This window comes from Ziziphus jujuba, chromosome 10, assembly GCF_031755915.1.
Source record: "Ziziphus jujuba cultivar Dongzao chromosome 10, ASM3175591v1".
Classification (NCBI taxonomy): Eukaryota; Viridiplantae; Streptophyta; class Magnoliopsida; order Rosales; family Rhamnaceae; genus Ziziphus; species Ziziphus jujuba.
The window spans coordinates 28,842,506-28,858,946 of record NC_083388.1 but is presented as its reverse complement, the minus strand read 5'-3'; the positions used below and the strand labels follow the sequence as shown (position 1 = coordinate 28,858,946).

Genomic DNA, 16,441 nt, shown 5'->3' with positions numbered 1-16,441 from the left:
AACTCCTTTTCTCTTTTCTATTAAATATTATGTATGTATATATGAAAAAAAAAAAAAAAAGAGAACAGAAATAATAGCACTTGACAACTTAACAATTCAATTGTAAATGTATATTGGTAATAATTTAATAATTAATAATATTGTAATTCAAAGCTTTTACAGAAGAACCTCGAATCTTCCACCAGCTGAAATCCGGCGGCCAGAAACGCATCATGGAAAAAAAATCAAAGATCATTCCAGAAAAAAACACGTGGCAACATGTAACCCTCACTCTTGCTATTTCTGTTCCCCCAAAAACCCTTAGCTATCTCGCTCTCGCGCTCGTTTTGATTCGCCTCTTATCTGCTCGAGTATCTCTACGACTCCTGCTCTGTGCGTGCGAGCGAGAGCATTTCAATTTTAATTTTAATTTCCATTTCCATTTCCATTTGGTAGTAGTATCTTCTGGGATATATTGGATTTGGATTTAGCACTAGCAGCAGTCCCAAAAAAAAAAAAAAAAAAAAAGAGAGTAAGGGTTAGGGCTTTTGAAGCATTCTGAATTTGACCATGGCCTCCTCCACCGCTCAAATCAATGTTCTTGGTGCGGCGGCCCCTGGGTCTTACAGGAAGCCCAATCCCAATTTGAGAAGACCCACAAGGACGGTGTTCCTCGGGGGGAGTACGGCGTCGTACTTTGGGGGTTTTCCACGCTCGGCCTTCCTGAGGTTGAATACCAACAACTACAAGGCCGCCAGGAGCGTGGGACCCCTTCGGGTGGTGAACGAGAAGGTAGTTGGTATCGATCTGGGAACAACCAACTCGGCAGTGGGGGCTATGGAGGGCGGAAAGCCCACCATAGTGAGCAACGCCGAGGGTCAGAGAACGACGCCGTCTGTGGTGGCTTACACCAAGAATGGGGATAGACTGGTGGGTCAGATTGCCAAGCGCCAGGCCGTGGTGAACCCGGAGAACACCTTCTTCTCCGTCAAGAGGTTCATTGGCAGGAAGATGTCCGAGGTCGACGAAGAGTCCAAGCAGGTCTCCTACAAGGTCGTTAGGGATGAGAATGGGAATGTCAAGCTTGACTGCCCTGCTATTGGCAAGCAATTTGCCGCCGAAGAAATCTCCGCTCAGGTAAGCATCAAACTATGAATGATGATACCATCTTTTTTTGCTTGCTTTTTATACTGTGTTATTGGTTTAGTTTGCTCCTAATGGCAACCTAAATGCGTCTACTTTGGAGACTTTGTCATTTCATTTTGTTGTTGCTATAAGATTTTATTTTGATAAACCTTATTCCTGTTGGCCTGGCCTATGCGTACAAATACGATGCATATTAAGCGTTTTTATCTACCTTTTTTTATTTTTTATTTTTTATTTTATTCTTTTCATCTGTTGATATAGTCGATTTCTTTGATTTAGTTTATTCATATGTACTCTGCCATGCCACCTTATATGACTTATTGTTGACATTTGTTTTCATAATTAGTTTTTATCCAAATAAACTAACATGTCTGGTTCTTTTTCCGAAATGGTGTTTGTTTTCCACACACCAATGATTTTCGACTGACTGAGTACACTGACATCTTTTTGTCATTATTTTAGGTTCTGAGAAAGCTCGTGGATGATGCTTCAAAGTTCTTGAACGACAAAGTAACTAAAGCTGTGGTCACGGTGCCTGCATACTTCAATGACTCTCAAAGGACTGCAACCAAAGATGCTGGTCGAATTGCTGGTCTAGAAGTTCTTCGAATTATAAATGAACCTACCGCTGCGTCATTGGCATATGGGTTTGAAAAAAAGAATAATGAAACCATCTTGGTATTTGACCTTGGAGGTGGTACTTTTGACGTATCAGGTTGGTGAAAATCATCCGGAGTTGTTATTAGATGAAGCATGATTTACGACTTTTTCCCATTAAGGAATTCTACTAACTTGTCGCTATGCTGCAGTACTGGAGGTCGGTGATGGAGTGTTTGAAGTGCTATCTACTTCTGGAGATACACATTTGGGTGGTGATGACTTTGATAAGGTTATAATTGTTAGTTTATTGAATTCTGGTAGATTAGTTTTTCCCACCTGTGTGGTGTTGAGACTTGAGCAGTGACGACCATTGTTCTAAACTATTACATAATCAATGCAGAGGATAGTTGATTGGCTTGCTGAGAATTTCAAGCGAGATGAAGGAATAGATCTGCTGAAGGACAAACAAGCTCTTCAGCGTCTAACAGAGACAGCTGAGAAAGCCAAAATGGAGCTGTCATCGTTGACTCAGACAAATATTAGGTATATCTATGTTTTTTTTTTTCTTTTTTTCTTTAGCAGTGGGTGACATGTGTACATTTTCTAATCTAAGTCTAGTTTTCTGGAGCTCTATTGATAATACTTGTTGTCTTCCAGTTTGCCTTTTATCACTGCCACTGCAGATGGCCCCAAGCACATTGAGACCACCCTCACGAGGGCCAAGTTTGAGGAGCTGTGCTCGGATCTTCTTGACAGGTACATGATGTTGTCTCAAGCTTCCAGTAAGGTTTTGTGCCCCTTCTGTACACTGTTATATTTTTTTTCCCCTCTAAGTTAACTGTCATATTTACAATCATCTTATTAGGCTTAAAACACCAGTTGAGAATTCCTTGAGGGATGCAAAACTCTCCATCAAAGATATAGATGAAGTTATTCTTGTTGGTGGTTCAACACGTATCCCTGCTGTTCAGGGGCTTGTGAGGAAGCTGACTGGGAAAGAACCGAACGTTACAGTCAATCCTGATGAAGTTGTTGCTCTAGGGGCTGCTGTACAGGTGGGTCTATGTTCAACCATGCCATTGGTAGTATTATATGTAAATCTTTTTACAAATATCTTCTTAATGATGTGTTAAATCCAGCCCTGTTCTTTGAAGCAATTTTGAAGTTAACTCAAGCGAAACTTTTTATGTGATTTTTGAGTCAATGATCCCCTTTTTTCGTCCATTTTGCGTGTTTTCCTGATTCTAGGCTGGCGTGCTGGCTGGAGATGTTAGTGACATTGTGCTTTTGGATGTAACACCGTTGTCACTTGGTTTGGAAACCCTGGGTGGTGTCATGACGAAAATCATCCCACGGAATACAACTCTACCCACCTCAAAATCAGAGGTGTTCTCAACAGCTGCAGATTCGCAGACAAGTGTGGAGATTAATGTGCTTCAAGGTGAGAGAGAATTTGTTAGGGACAACAAATCTCTTGGCAGCTTTCGGTTGGATGGCATCCCACCTGCGCCACGTGGAGTTCCCCAAATTGAGGTCAAGTTCGACATTGATGCCAATGGCATCCTTTCAGTCACTGCTGTTGATAAGGGCACGGGGAAGAAGCAAGACATCACCATAACTGGTGCTAGCACATTGCCCAGTGATGAGGTAAATGTTCATTCTGTAGCTCACTATGATTTGTGATGTGTTGGTGCTTTATTACAGAGAAGCTGTAGTACTTCTAATCTATGATGGGAGACCGTCTTTGTAGTATCAAGTATAAGAGTAATAACTGAGTAATTATTGTTAATATGCAGGTAGAAAGGATGGTTCAGGAGGCTGAAAAATTTTCAAAGGAGGATAAAGAGAAGAGAGAAGCCATTGATACTAAGAACCAGGCAGACTCGGTTGTCTACCAGACAGAAAAGCAGCTGAAGGAGCTGGGAGACAAAGTTCCTGGTCCGGTTAAAGAGAAGGTTGAGGCAAAACTTGGGGAGCTGAAAGATGCGATTTCAGGGGGCTCTACCCAAGCCATAAAGGATGCTATGGCTGCTCTTAATCAGGAAGTCATGCAGCTTGGGCAGTCTCTATACAACCAGCCAGGTGCACCTGGTGGTGGTGCAGGGCCTGCTGCTGGTGGTGAACCTGGACCTTCGGAGGCATCAGGCAAGGGGCCTGATGGTGATGGAGATGTAATTGACGCAGATTTCACCGACAGCAAGTGAGGCATATAAAGCTAAGATAGGGGGACCATTCTTGTTTTAATCAGTTATATTTTCCTTAAGTGGTAAATGTGTATAAGAATTAATTTTGCGGGATTGGATCTGGTATTCTGGTTTCTTTGACTTCATTTTTGTTTTGTGGAGAACGAAAAGGATTATTAGAAATTTAGAGGAAGCTGTGGTAGTACTAAGTAGCCTTTCATAGCGAAACGGAAATGGTGTGTTCAAAGTTCAATGGACATTGTTCAGATAATTTTGATATACTCATTAAGATTGATGAAGTTTTAGATTGGCCTTTTGGTCCTCATATATTACATGTTGGACAAACACGGTTTCACGTTTCTGTATATATGAATGAGAAAACAAACCTAAACACCACCAATAGTGGCAGCCGGATACAGCAAGTTCATATTAAAGCGATACAATACAATTATTGAGTATAGGAACGAAGAAAATGAGTGGATCAGAATGAATTCGTGCCCTTTTAAATTTTTGCTACTCCCATAAGGTCTTTCTGGGGCTTCGTGGTAGACTATCTGCTCTGTCAACTCTAGAACATCCGTAGAGAGGACATTGATCATCATGATAGCCGCACTTGGTGCACCCTCCACTACTCCCTCTGTGGTGTCTATTTGTGGAGTGAGCTAAGCCATAGCCATGGCCATGGCCATGTCCAGAGCTATGCCCCATGTGCAGGCTCCTCCCCATGGATAAAGAGGAAGCCAGGCGTTCTTTATGAAGATCTAAGGGTGGTCTCTGTGATTGGTTGCCAAAACCATGATGGTGGTGGTAATGGTAATTATAATGCTGCTGAAGATGATTGTGATTGGTATGGTGCTGAAAGTTGTCAAGACTGCATAGACTGGGAGAGCTTTGGACTTTATGCATGGTCGACGTTACTCTACCAAGTTGGTCACATAGAGCACCTCTGGGGGAAGGGGAATTTGGGGAAGAACAGGCAGACGAAATGCTAAAGCTGGAACAATTCACATCAATAGGAGTGAGTTTTGGTCTGCTGTTTGTACGAATTATGCCATTGACGGCATCCACGTATCGTAGCTCAAGTGCTCGGGGTTCCAAGAAGGCAGCTTGATTGTCCAAGATGGTTGGCTTCGAGGGGAACAAAAAGGTGCGGAGCCTTGGGGTGCCTCGGTTTTCTTGACGGTTATATTCATCGAGCATATGCTTCAAATCTTCATCGGTTCTCACAGAAACCAAGGTGTCCAGATCCTCAGAGATTAGCTGGTACTTGAGGACCATATCCCCTTCAAATAGTGAGGTCAGCCTCTCCATTAGATCTGTGCATTTGTGTATTTGAACCATTACAAGAAGACAGATCAAGAGATCAACAGAATTCCCCAGTGGAATTATATAATATATGTATATGTGTGTGTGTATATATATATAGATGAACCAGATTATGGATGATGCTAATGCTAAACGTCTTGAACCATTTTGTGTTTGTTATGCGGAAAGAATTCCATCTACCTATGCATGCTCACATGAGGGCAAGTAATACCATAAAATTATGTGGACGAAAATGATCAAGTTAGATTTATTCTTTTCAAGGAATTAGCAGCCAACTACATTCATTCGCCATTTCTACTATTTGTCTCTGAATCTGCAGACTGCCATTATCCTGTGCACATACATAATCCGTTCCAACGCCTTCAATGCTTACTTGCTGGTGCCTTTTTTCTGACTCGTGTTTATTTTAGACTTTAGATAATATGTAGAAAGTAACACTCTATATATCCAATAAAGCCATTTCTAATTATCGGTATTACAGAGGAATAAGTTTAGAAGATATAATATACAAAATGAAGTTGAGAAGACGAGGAAGAAATCCATTTTCAATTAATATTGTTGTATTGGACATTTTTGCATGTTTGGTACATAATGCATATATATATATATATATATATTTGCAAGTGTGGGGGAGAGACCTGAGAAAGTGATGTCATGGGGAACAGCAACAACACGGGTGTCGCCGCCGACGTACTTGAGGTGGCCATCGGAAGGCCTTGGTAGGATTTTGCCGCCATGGCTGCATAAGAACTTAACCCTATTCTTTGGCGATGATGATGACGACGGGTACTCCTCCCCGGCGCCTTCAGCCTCACCTGCCATTAATTTGATGCCCCTTTTTTTTTTTTTTTTTTTTTTTTTTTAAAAAAAAAAAAAAAAAAAAAACAAACAAACAAAAACAACTTTTTAACCCCTTATGGAGGATATTGATATTGATGATAGAAGATTATTACACGGATGGAAGGAAGGAAGGAATTTCCAATTCTGGCAATTCAGGTAATTCCGTTAATTTTTTCAGCCCAATTTTGGATTATGTATGAATGATCCAAAATGCCATGGAAAGCACAAAAGGATAGATACATTCACATTTTAGAAGTTGGCATATGCATTTAGCAACACGCGTCCACTACCCCCCCCCCCCCCCCCCCCCCCCCCCCCCAACAATAAAATTGGCCGTCTTCATTGGATTTTTTTCAAAATTAAAATCCGTGTCTTCTTAGCTAGCTATTTCCTATTTCCTCGCACAAATACAATCATATTTATATGCTTGCTTACAGCTTTATAATAAAAATAATAGTAATGAAGTATATTTGGTTTGGTTTTCCCTGGCTGATATCTGATGGATATAAAATTAAAACAAATATATAGATACCAACATTAAATTGATAATTATTATCACAAGAACCAAACACATGATCACATCAGCTAGCTGTTGGCTGTTGCAGATTCCAAAAAAAAAAAAAAAAAAAAAAAAAAAAGAGAATAAATTTTATGGCAAATATAAACGAAGAAAAAGTAGTAACATTTCGAGATTCCATGCCAGTTAGGAAGTTACTACCAGTACTAGACACCAATTCTCATAATAAAATTGACACGAATCTAACCAGAAACAGAAACCTTCTTTTTGGATCAATTTAGAGTCCAAAAAGTAGACGCTTACAGGCTTTAAGGATCTTGCCTTTGCCTGATCCCCTGCTGCAAATCTCTTTGTTGCTTACAGATGATGAACGAGATGCTTTATTAGGACAAGTAGTGTCTGCGTCACCATGATCATGAATATGATTATGATGATGATGATGATGATGATGATCATCATCATCATCATAATCATCCTCCTCATAAATATTAATCCTAGAGTATCTCTCAGCAGAGACGGATGAAGATCTTCTCATGGAAAACGCCCTCTTCACTGCAGACTGGAATCCTCCACTACCAGTAATACTGGTAGTTGCTGATGAAGATGACACTGAGCAGTTCCTACGCAGTACCATCAATATGGGAGAAGAAGATTGCTGTAAATGGGTTGTTTTCGAGGCTGCAATAAGATCAAGTTGATCTGGTAAATCTACGGACCATCCAAATGAATGCTTTTGGCTACTGTTTCTGTTGATGGTGGTACTGGTATTCATCTTGGAATACTTAATACTACCACTGCTAGTAATATTACCATTACTAGTACTGCCACTCATGATAATTATATATATTCTTCACAAATCGGAAATCAGAAAGGACCCTTTTCTGAGGAGGCACTGCAATCGATTGGAGAGTCGGTTTGTGTAAACCAGAGATGATTGATTGTGTAAAGAATAAAAGGGGATGGAGCACTAGTAGGTCTTTCTCTTCTCTAGATGTAGATTTGTTGTTGCAAATGAAATGGTGGAATTAGATTCAGATTTAGATTTAGTCATTTACTGAGACATACATTTTTTTTTTTTTGGCTGAAATACTGAGACATACATAATATTATATTATGCTGTTGTTTGATTTACAGAGCTTCTTCTTAACTCATATTGTCCCCCCGCCCAAAAAAAAAAAAAAAAAAAACTGCTCACCACGTAGCACCCCAGGATTTTCCACCATATTTTTAATAGTATTTTCTACATTATTATTTCCATTGGATTTAGGAAAAAAAAAAAAAAATTACCAATTTCAAAGCCTCTATTTTATTACCATTCATCAATGAATTAAAGGAAAAGACAAGATTGTCTTTTCATACTATCTCAAATTATAAAAATAAGATTGGATTTTTTTTTTTTTTTTAAAAGTAAAAGGTTGGAGAAAATTCTCTATAAAACTGAAACATATATATACACACACACACATATATATATATATATATATTAATCAAATGAAAATTAAATTAAAACAGAAAATCAATTTCCATAAAGAATATTAACAATTATTTGGAAAAGAAAAAATAAAGAAAATCAAAAGAGTTAATACCAATTTGGTCAAACCCAAAAAATGCAAGGGAAATTCCTGTCAATCTCTCTGTCTATCTCTTCTAGTTTCGCTCACTCGCTAGTCATTCCTCGTGCTTCTCACTCGTTTCGTCTATCATCCTTTTCTCTCAAATTAGGGTTTTTCTCTCTCCAACTTTGCCTCTGTCTGGGAATTCTAATCCTCAAAGCTAGGGTTTCAAACATTGGTTATCGAACTGGCATTGCACAATTCTCGTTCCCTCCAGGTTCCTGTCAAACGGCGTGATTTCGCGTGAATTCTAGATCCACTGTTTGGGACTCCCTTGCTCTTAATCGTAAAAGCAATGTACGAGTTACGCATCGGTTTCTGCTAGATATGCACGAATTTGTTGTAATATTGGATTAGGTTGAGCTTAGCATGCATACTTTCAGCTAAATTCTAGTTGGTTGGATCTGGTGGTTTGTGCAGAGTAGAAAATGTGTCAACTTTGCCTTTGCTTCTAGCTGTTTGAGAGGAAGTTGATTTAGAACTCTGATATAGAGTTGGGATCTGGCTGGCCTGTGTGGAAGAAGTTAGATAATCTAAATTGGAACTTAGATTTATTTATTTATTTATTTATTTTTTTAGCGAAGTTGAACTTGAACTGGAATCAGGGAGGGTCTGGGACTGGGTGTGGTGGGTGTGGGTGAAGGACAGCAATGTGCTGAGTTATGGCGCTGAAGGTTCCAGCTCTGAAAGCTGCTGAGGTTGCAATTGGGTCAATAGGGCGTGGATATGATATCTCAACCGATCTGCGACTCAAATACTGTAAAGGGGATTTAATCGGTTCGCGTTTGATTGAGATTGATGCAGATGACGGTCGCGATATTGTTTTGCCCGGTGGAATTACAATCTCAAATGTCTCTAAATCAATCAAATGTGATAAAGGAGAGCGGACGCGATTTAGGTCCGATGTTCTCTCTTTCCAACAGGTATTAGTTTGTTTGATTGGCTTACTACTGTATGTTAAATTAAATATCGTCTTCGTCTTCGTCTTCTTCTTCGTCTGTAGGTACCTTTTTACAATTTCTTAACAAATATTAGATTTCAATTTCTGGTATGTGTTTCAGAATGCATTTTGGTAGGAAAAGGTACCTTTTCCTTTGTTTATTTTTTCCCATGCCAAAAAGCCTGATCGTGGACAAATTACCACCGCATTGGCTTTCTTGAGTAGTTTGTTTTTAGAGGAATGCATTTGCATCTAGTTTGTTTTTAGAGGAATGCATTTGCATCTTCCTTGTGTGTTTATATCTACCAGTACAACAATGAGCAGCAATAGAGATGACAACTTTTTCTTCACTATTGGGGTCTTAATCTCTCTCTCTCTCTCTCTCTCTCTCTCCCCCTCTCTCCCCCCCAGATGTCAGAGCAGTTCAACCAGGAAATTACTTTAACTGGAAAAATTCCTTCAGGCCTCTTCAATGCTATGTTTGATTTCTCTGGCTGTTGGCAGAAAGACGCGGCCAACACCAAAACCCTTGCGTTTGATGGGGTATTCATCACTCTTTACACTGTTGCATTGGAAAAGACTCAGATGGTATTATGCGATCACGTCAAGAAAGCTGTCCCATCGTCGTGGGAGCCTGCTGCATTGGCAAGGTGAATTATGAAGTTTTTAGAAACGCGTTGAAGCTGATGTGCATGCCAACTGCACTCTCTAAAACAGTCTATGTTTATATCTGGAAACGTTATGATCTGTTTTTGTTATCTTGCTTTCTAAAGATTGACATATCCTTGATGTCTTTAATCATTTCAGGTTTATTGAAACATTTGGCACCCACATTATTGTTGGTGTGAGGATGGGAGGGAAGGATGTTATATACGTGAAGCAGCAGCACTCATCAACTCTTCAGCCTGCTGATGTGCAGAAAAAGTTAAAGGATATGGCAGATAAAAGGTTTTTAGATGCCAATGGACAGTATAGTACATCTTCACAACAAGTTTACAAGGACGGAAAGGTCTGTAAATAACGTCTGTAGTGGCTGGTAACTTTAGCCTTATATCTTAGATTTTGGGCATTTAGGTTATTGTCTTATTTTTTTATGGATATGAGGACCATGATGTCACAACCAAAAATTTTTTTTTGGGAGGATTGTTACACGTTACAGGCAGAAAATTGAAACTGTGTAAAAATTCAACTTTTCAGAAATTCCACTTTTCAGGAAGGTTAAGTGTAACATAAATCCCCTTTGCACTGTTGTTTTGACAAGTTCCCTGCTTCTTGTCACACTCTAAACAAGCTCAAATTTGCCACAGGTAGATTCAGTCATGTTCTACTTTTTTATTTTCTGCCTGGAAAAGCTGTACTGTTGAATTGCGAACATTTATGTTAGTTTAGGTCCTTTGATTATTTTCCACACTGTTAATTGAGCCATTTGGTGGAACAGCTTATTGATAGTTATCTTTTAGTTTTCAAGATATCTTATCTAATCATTTTTATTTCAGTTTGAAATCAGGGAGCAGCGGCTACGGTTTGCAGATGCTAGTCCATCAAGTTCTTACTCACACAAGGAGGTACGTTTTCTTATATTATGGTCTTGATAACCTAGATCAAGTCTTCTGCATAGGGGTTATAATTTATGGAGATTATATGTTTATTACGCTATACGTATGTGCAACTATATTTTTTATTCTGTTATTAATTAGTATAATTGCAGGATATTGTAAGCATTTGCAAGAGGCGAGGTGGAAGTGATATTAGAAATTTATCTCATAATGAATGGTTGCGAACCGTTCAATTTGAACCTGATGTGATCTCAATGTCCTTTATCCCGATTACTTCTTTGTTGAATGGGGTCCCAGGGAGTGGATTCTTGAGCCATGCCATAAATCTTTACTTAAGATGTGAGGAGGAGTTCTTATTATTGCATACCTATTTTCTGGTTTTGTATTACTGCAACTCTTTTGGTTTATTATCATTTAGTCAACTGTGAGTTTAAAATCTCATCCTTCTGGACCTATTCTTGCAGATAAACCACCAATTGAAGAGCTCCACCAATTTTTGGAATTTCAGCTGCCTCGTCAGTGGGCACCCGTGTTTAGTGAACTTCCCCTTGGTCCACAACGAAAGCAGCAAAGCAGTGCATCTCTACAATTTAGCTTCATGGGGCCTAAGCTTTATGTGAATACCACTTCAGTAAAGTTCTTCTCTTGATCATATATGTTTGAGTCTCGTGTACGTGGAGTTAGAGTCGTGGCCTTAAGCTATAAAAAATATTATATTGATGTTTGGCATCATAATTACTTATAAAGATGGATTTTAGACCTAATAATGATCAAAAGTAGATAAAAAGAAGTAAAGAAACCAAGAAAAAATCTTAGAACAGCTTCATTTAAAATTTTTTTCTTCTAGTCTGCTCCACTCAATGCCCTTTGGCTTAGATCTAGTTCAGAAATCTTTATCACTACGCTGCTTAAGGACAAGGTTCAATAAGTTGTTTTACGAGTTCATCACTGAGGAGAAGGAATAAGACAGTTAAAATGTAATGTTCTGCTGTAAAAAAGTAGCAATTTTGTATATGTGCATGTTAACGTGTGAATGGCGGTAAGAAACTTTTGTTGTCTTTGAACCTAGCAGTAGTAATTCATGGAGGTAATAGAAGTCATTATACCTTCTAAAAATTTTGGACTGGTTTTCTAGCAAAACTTTATTTGTTATAAATTTTTTGGTGACAGGTTGATGTGGGTAAAAGGCCAGTAACTGGCCTGCGACTATATCTAGAAGGTAAAAGAAGTAACCGCTTAGCCATCCACTTACAGCATCTCTCCTCCCTCCCAAAAATTTTCCAACTTGAAGATGATCCAAATGGGAACTTCCGCCGAGAGTCCTATGACCGTAAATACTATGAAAAAGTGCAATGGAAGAACTTCTCTCATGTCTGCACTGCTCCTGTGGAGTCTGATGAGGATCTTTCAATAGTGACCGGAGCCCAGTTACAAGTTGAGAATTATGGGATAAAAAATATTCTGTTCTTGAGACTCCGCTTCTCCAATGTCTCAGGAGCAGCAGTAGTAAAGCATCCTGAATGGGATGGATCTCCAGGGTTGGCACATAAATCTGGACTGATATCAACGCTGATCAGCCATCATTTTACAACAGTTCAGAAGCCACCACCAAGGCCGGCAGATGTAAACATAAACTCTGCTGTTTATCCTGGGGGCCCACCTGTTCCTGTCCAGGCCCCTAAGCTTCTGAAATTTGTTGATACCACAGAGATGACGAGAGGGCCACAGGAAACTCCTGGTTATTGGGTTGTATCTGGGGCGAGACTTGTTGTAGAGAAGGGCAGGATATCACTGCGGGTCAAGTATTCATTGTTAACTGTGATCTTACCTGATGAAGAAGCAATGGATGATCAATAGCAGATTATTATGTTTTGTTGGTCAAAGAAGGGAAGTTACAAGAAACAGTGATATAGCTAGAATTCTACAGAGAAGGAACGAGCAGAGAGAGAAGTCATTGTAGGGTGGGAGGCTGTTGATTGTATTGCTAAATGTTGTATTCTTCCTCAGTACGCGCACGTTAATTGCTAACCCCATTGGCACCCTATAGATATAAAAAGTTAAAAACCCTGTTGGGACTTGGGGTTTGCAAGTGGTTATTGGAGATTTTGGATGCTTGTCTAGGATCCCTTTTCGTGGGTTCAAAATTGGCTTCCCATAATATTTGTAGCCATGTAATTTAGAAATGGGAATGATTTTTTTTTTTTTTTTTTTTCTGTTTCTTTTTATTTTCTTTTGGGAATCTTGAAAATCATTTTGACTTTGTAAGTGGGTTGCATTCCCCTTATAGTTGGGTGTCAATTTTTCTTTCAGGATTTCATGAGAGATCGTTAAAATGTATCTCATAAGTAGAATGTGGCCCAGACAGTTCATAGAAAACAACTTTAGAAAACCTTGCAACTTTAACGGCAGTAGGTATTTCTTTTTTAATGTTTCTACAAATTAAAACAGATTTTTTTTTTTTTTCCCCCCAAGAAAAACATTTTTATGCAGGTACCTGCATATGGTTAGAGAATTCATTCTCAACGTGTATATTGTATCTCTACCTAATTAAGCTCTACATAAATTTCACTTCTTAATTTTCTGTTCTCCTTGCTAGCGACCTGCAAATAAAGCCTGTTGCCCAGCTTTATATGTATACATATATATATATATATATATATATATATATATAATCACACTGTGATTCACGTATATTAGTGCAAGGGTTGAACAAATTTGAATTTTGTAATTTTACAAGAGTGAAGCACTCAAAAACGTAGAGGCAGAGGCAAGCTAACGAATGCAGAAAAAAATATCTTAATTGAAAAGACATTCCTCAGCAGTTAAATGCTTCCTTGCTTATATGAATCGGGGAGGGAAATACACTCGGCAACAAGAAGAAAAAATAAAAGGGTGTGCCGTGTTAAATTTAGATAATTTTAGTATAGAAAGTGATAAAAGGTGATAGATTTTGTAATTTTACAAACAGTCTCAGCCTCAGTGATTTGGCTGCTAAGGAAGGAGAGAAGTGTGTTGTTGTTGATGAGCATGTGAAGGCCAATATATCCCTTCCCTTGTGCAGGGAAGAGGAGCAGGTTGTGCAATGTATGTTGGATACTGGTGTCCTGGCATCAACACTGAAAAATCAGATGCATAAGATGTTGAAACCTGTCCCAGTAAACAACCATAAACCATACATCAGCTCAAATCAATTCTAGAAAAACTTGGAAAATCAGAAGAAAGTAAACAAGTTGAGAAAGAAAACTACTCCGAATTCTACATGTTGTTCAGTTTAAACACAGACCAGTTGGAGCTCTTTCACTTTGGTTATATTTTCTTTCTGAGTAGCCAAAACTCAAGCACAGGCAGATCAAATTCACAATATTTTGACCGGGGAGATATGGATTGAACTTACTGTTTGTGAATGTCCAAGTTTCTCAAATTGTCCCAACTCTAGAGAACGGTTGGCAATATCTTCAGATGAGGAAAAAGATGGAGTTGGCCTAAATATATGTTCAAAGATGGCCATTATAAGAAACATAGATATCAAGATGGCCGTGGCAACAAAACCAAAAGAAATGGCATTCATGGATGTCCCAAAGCTTTTCCATGGAGTTTCACTATCAACTCCTGCAGCTTGAGCTGGGCTTGAGTCTGTACTTGTATATATGTTCCATGGCTTTGTTTTCTCAGAACCAATCTCGTTCATACTTGTCAGCTGTATAAAGACTGTGGGTGGTACGAGTGGAGCGGAGTAGTAGATATGAACACTGGCTTACTAATTAATTTGAAATATCAAATGCTTGCTTCTAAGTAATTCACTTGTGGCTACTTCACCACAGACGTTATTGTGCATTAGTGGCGGTCTCCAAACCTGAAAAAAGGAATGACGAGAATATATATACATTCTGATAGACATATCGAGTAAACCATGAAATACTAATATTGCAACAATCTTCAGTGATAAATTGAATACAAAACTCAAATATATTCCATGAAAGTTATTGTGATCTATATTTTTTATCATCGTCCCCAAGAGAATTGCAAAATGAAGACATAGACAACTCCAATCGTGCATGCTTGAGAACCGCTCAAGGAAAACATATTGGAAAATGCATTTTCTGAGAACTATGAAAATGAAAGGTAAATATTTTATTTTACTTTTTTAAAATAAAGAAGGGAAAAAAAAATGTCTTATACTTCCAGAGAAATGGTTCAAATGGTTTTCTTGAATAAAAGTTCTCAAACTCGTATTTGTGTCACCCCTCCATAGTCAATAGCAAAGGCTTCAAACTCGATCAGTTAAATTAGAAAGTCGAGGACACAGAGAAAAGGGTTGAAATCACTAATTCAGAAAAAAGTTATACAAGTTCACAATTTAATTGATGGTTTAACATAAATCGCACAAGCCAGTGCCTATAAGATATGGCGGAAGCCAGTCCCATTGCCACTTCTTGCTATGAGATACCTCTGGGCTCTAAAATTGCAAAAAAATAAAAATCAAATGCTATTTTCTTTGACTTGTTCCTCACTTCCTTTCCTTGAAGGCAAAATGTGAACCCATAAGATGCATGTATTCTTTTGTAGTAATGAAAGTGATTAAAAGCTTAACAAGAAACAAAAAAGATGAAGAAAGATAGGATTACGAGTGGGGTGGTAAAGAGAATTTTCATTTCATGAACTAACCTGTTCTTAGCAGTTAGCAGCAGCATAGTGAGACTTGAGATATAGGAGATGAAGCCATCATCTTAGGTTATACCTGCAGCCAGCCAGGGGAAGTCTTTTTTTAATGCACTACTTTAAAAGAAGAGGGGGAGCTTAAGCTTTATACACGAATACAAAATGTAAAGACAAAGAAAGCTACATGGTAATCCCACAAGTAGTACACTTTTCTTTTTTGTGTTTTTTGATGTTCATGATCCAGATGCCTAACTTAATGCCTACTATACCTTGTCTGAAGAAATACACATAAAGAATTCAAAAGAATGGGCCTTCATGTGTCCTGATTGCCATAACAACTGTGACCTATAACTATTTATTACCAAAAAAATTAAAAATTAAAAAATGTCACCTATAACCATTGCTTGCTAGCTTTTTTTAAAGCTGTCACCTTTAAGTGCTAAAATTTCCATTAGGTGAAAATTTCTAATCCAACTTATTAAACTCACATGTCCCTTTTAAGTCCCTTGCCAAGTACTTATGATTTTTCAACTATTCTGACAATAATAATAATAAACCACAATTTTTTTGGTTAAATAACCCCACAAGCCCCTGTGTTTATACATACATATATATATATATATATATATATATAAATCTTCATAACAAATATGATTGTGACTATCATTCAGTATCATCAGGACAATTTAGCAAGTGGGAAATGCACACGAATTTTCAATTTTGGGCGCTGCCAGGCAAGATTTAGAGGGTTGGTATTGAAGCCTAATAGGGGAGGTAAAAGGTGTCCTATGTAACATTGATAACAATCAAATTCAAATGCAGCATAACTATTGCTATGTAACCATGGAAAGCTCGTAACATCTTGCAGTCTCTAAAGTAATCACCCACTTACTAAACAAAAAATGTTAAAAGGGTGCCAATGGCAATGGCAATGCCAAATATTGGGGAGGAAAAAGAGGAGAGAGAGAGATAGAGAGAGAGGGAGAGAGAGAGGAGAATCAATGTTGGATAGCTGACAGCTGTGCAGTAGCAGAAGAGCAATGATTCAAGAGGAGAAAGAAACAGGATCTGTAGCATAAAGA

The 16,441-nt window shown here is 38.4% G+C and overlaps 4 protein-coding genes across 6 annotated transcripts; 2 read left to right on the top strand and 2 right to left on the bottom strand.

Annotated features, from left to right (window-relative positions):
- The first annotated feature begins 305 nt into the window (after positions 1-305).
- On the top strand, positions 306-4,235 carry LOC107412565 (stromal 70 kDa heat shock-related protein, chloroplastic). Its single transcript, XM_016020360.4, has 8 exons — positions 306-1,116; positions 1,588-1,840; positions 1,935-2,014; positions 2,126-2,268; positions 2,383-2,481; positions 2,591-2,780; positions 2,974-3,372; positions 3,522-4,235. The coding sequence occupies exons 1-8, from the start codon at positions 550-552 to the stop codon at positions 3,927-3,929; spliced, it is 2,139 nt and encodes a 712-aa protein (XP_015875846.1). The 5' UTR covers positions 306-549; the 3' UTR covers positions 3,930-4,235.
- Positions 3,972-6,086, bottom strand: LOC107412543 (uncharacterized). Its single transcript, XM_016020361.4, has 2 exons — positions 5,873-6,086; positions 3,972-5,224 (listed from the first exon to the last, which is right to left on the bottom strand). The coding sequence occupies exons 1-2, from the start codon at positions 6,054-6,056 to the stop codon at positions 4,422-4,424; spliced, it is 987 nt and encodes a 328-aa protein (XP_015875847.3). The 5' UTR covers positions 6,057-6,086; the 3' UTR covers positions 3,972-4,421.
- Positions 6,087-8,251: 2,165 nt separating this feature from the next.
- LOC107412576 (MACPF domain-containing protein At4g24290) lies at positions 8,252-12,903 on the top strand. Of its 3 annotated transcripts, XM_025070595.3 has the most exons (8): positions 8,257-8,501; positions 8,625-9,127; positions 9,556-9,794; positions 9,952-10,153; positions 10,641-10,709; positions 10,853-11,039; positions 11,165-11,331; positions 11,871-12,903. In XM_025070595.3, exons 2-8 carry the CDS (start codon positions 8,867-8,869, stop codon positions 12,555-12,557), a joined length of 1,812 nt encoding a protein of 603 aa, XP_024926363.1. In that variant the 5' UTR covers positions 8,257-8,501; positions 8,625-8,866; the 3' UTR covers positions 12,558-12,903. The 3 variants fall into 3 exon arrangements, with proteins under 3 accessions (XP_015875859.1, XP_024926363.1, XP_015875858.1); XM_016020373.4 differs by having other exon boundaries at positions 8,252-9,127; positions 11,165-11,316; XM_016020372.4 differs by having other exon boundaries at positions 8,257-9,127.
- A 697-nt stretch (positions 12,904-13,600) lies between these two features.
- On the bottom strand, positions 13,601-15,601 carry LOC107412554 (uncharacterized). Its single transcript, XM_016020345.4, has 3 exons — positions 15,366-15,601; positions 14,095-14,553; positions 13,601-13,847 (listed from the first exon to the last, which is right to left on the bottom strand). Exons 2-3 carry the CDS (start codon positions 14,386-14,388, stop codon positions 13,692-13,694), a joined length of 450 nt encoding a protein of 149 aa, XP_015875831.1. The 5' UTR covers positions 14,389-14,553; positions 15,366-15,601; the 3' UTR covers positions 13,601-13,691.
- Positions 15,602-16,441: the final 840 nt, after the last annotated feature.

Coding starts and splice junctions, on each gene's coding strand:
- LOC107412554 (XM_016020345.4), bottom strand. CDS start 14,388: ATGAACGAGATTGGTTCTGAGAAAACAAAGCCATGGAACATATATACA. Junction 13,848..14,094: donor AACTTGGACATTCACAAACA/GTAAGTTCAATC, acceptor TTACTGGGACAG/GTTTCAACATCTTATGCATC.
- LOC107412576 (XM_025070595.3), top strand. CDS start 8,867: ATGGCGCTGAAGGTTCCAGCTCTGAAAGCTGCTGAGGTTGCAATTGGG. Junction 9,128..9,555: donor ATGTTCTCTCTTTCCAACAG/GTATTAGTTTGT, acceptor TCTCCCCCCCAG/ATGTCAGAGCAGTTCAACCA. Junction 9,795..9,951: donor GAGCCTGCTGCATTGGCAAG/GTGAATTATGAA, acceptor TAATCATTTCAG/GTTTATTGAAACATTTGGCA.
- LOC107412565 (XM_016020360.4), top strand. CDS start 550: ATGGCCTCCTCCACCGCTCAAATCAATGTTCTTGGTGCGGCGGCCCCT. Junction 2,269..2,382: donor TTGACTCAGACAAATATTAG/GTATATCTATGT, acceptor GTTGTCTTCCAG/TTTGCCTTTTATCACTGCCA. Junction 2,482..2,590: donor TGCTCGGATCTTCTTGACAG/GTACATGATGTT, acceptor TCATCTTATTAG/GCTTAAAACACCAGTTGAGA.
- LOC107412543 (XM_016020361.4), bottom strand. CDS start 6,056: ATGGCAGGTGAGGCTGAAGGCGCCGGGGAGGAGTACCCGTCGTCATCA. Junction 5,225..5,872: donor CCATGACATCACTTTCTCAG/GTCTCTCCCCCA, acceptor ACAAATGCACAG/ATCTAATGGAGAGGCTGACC.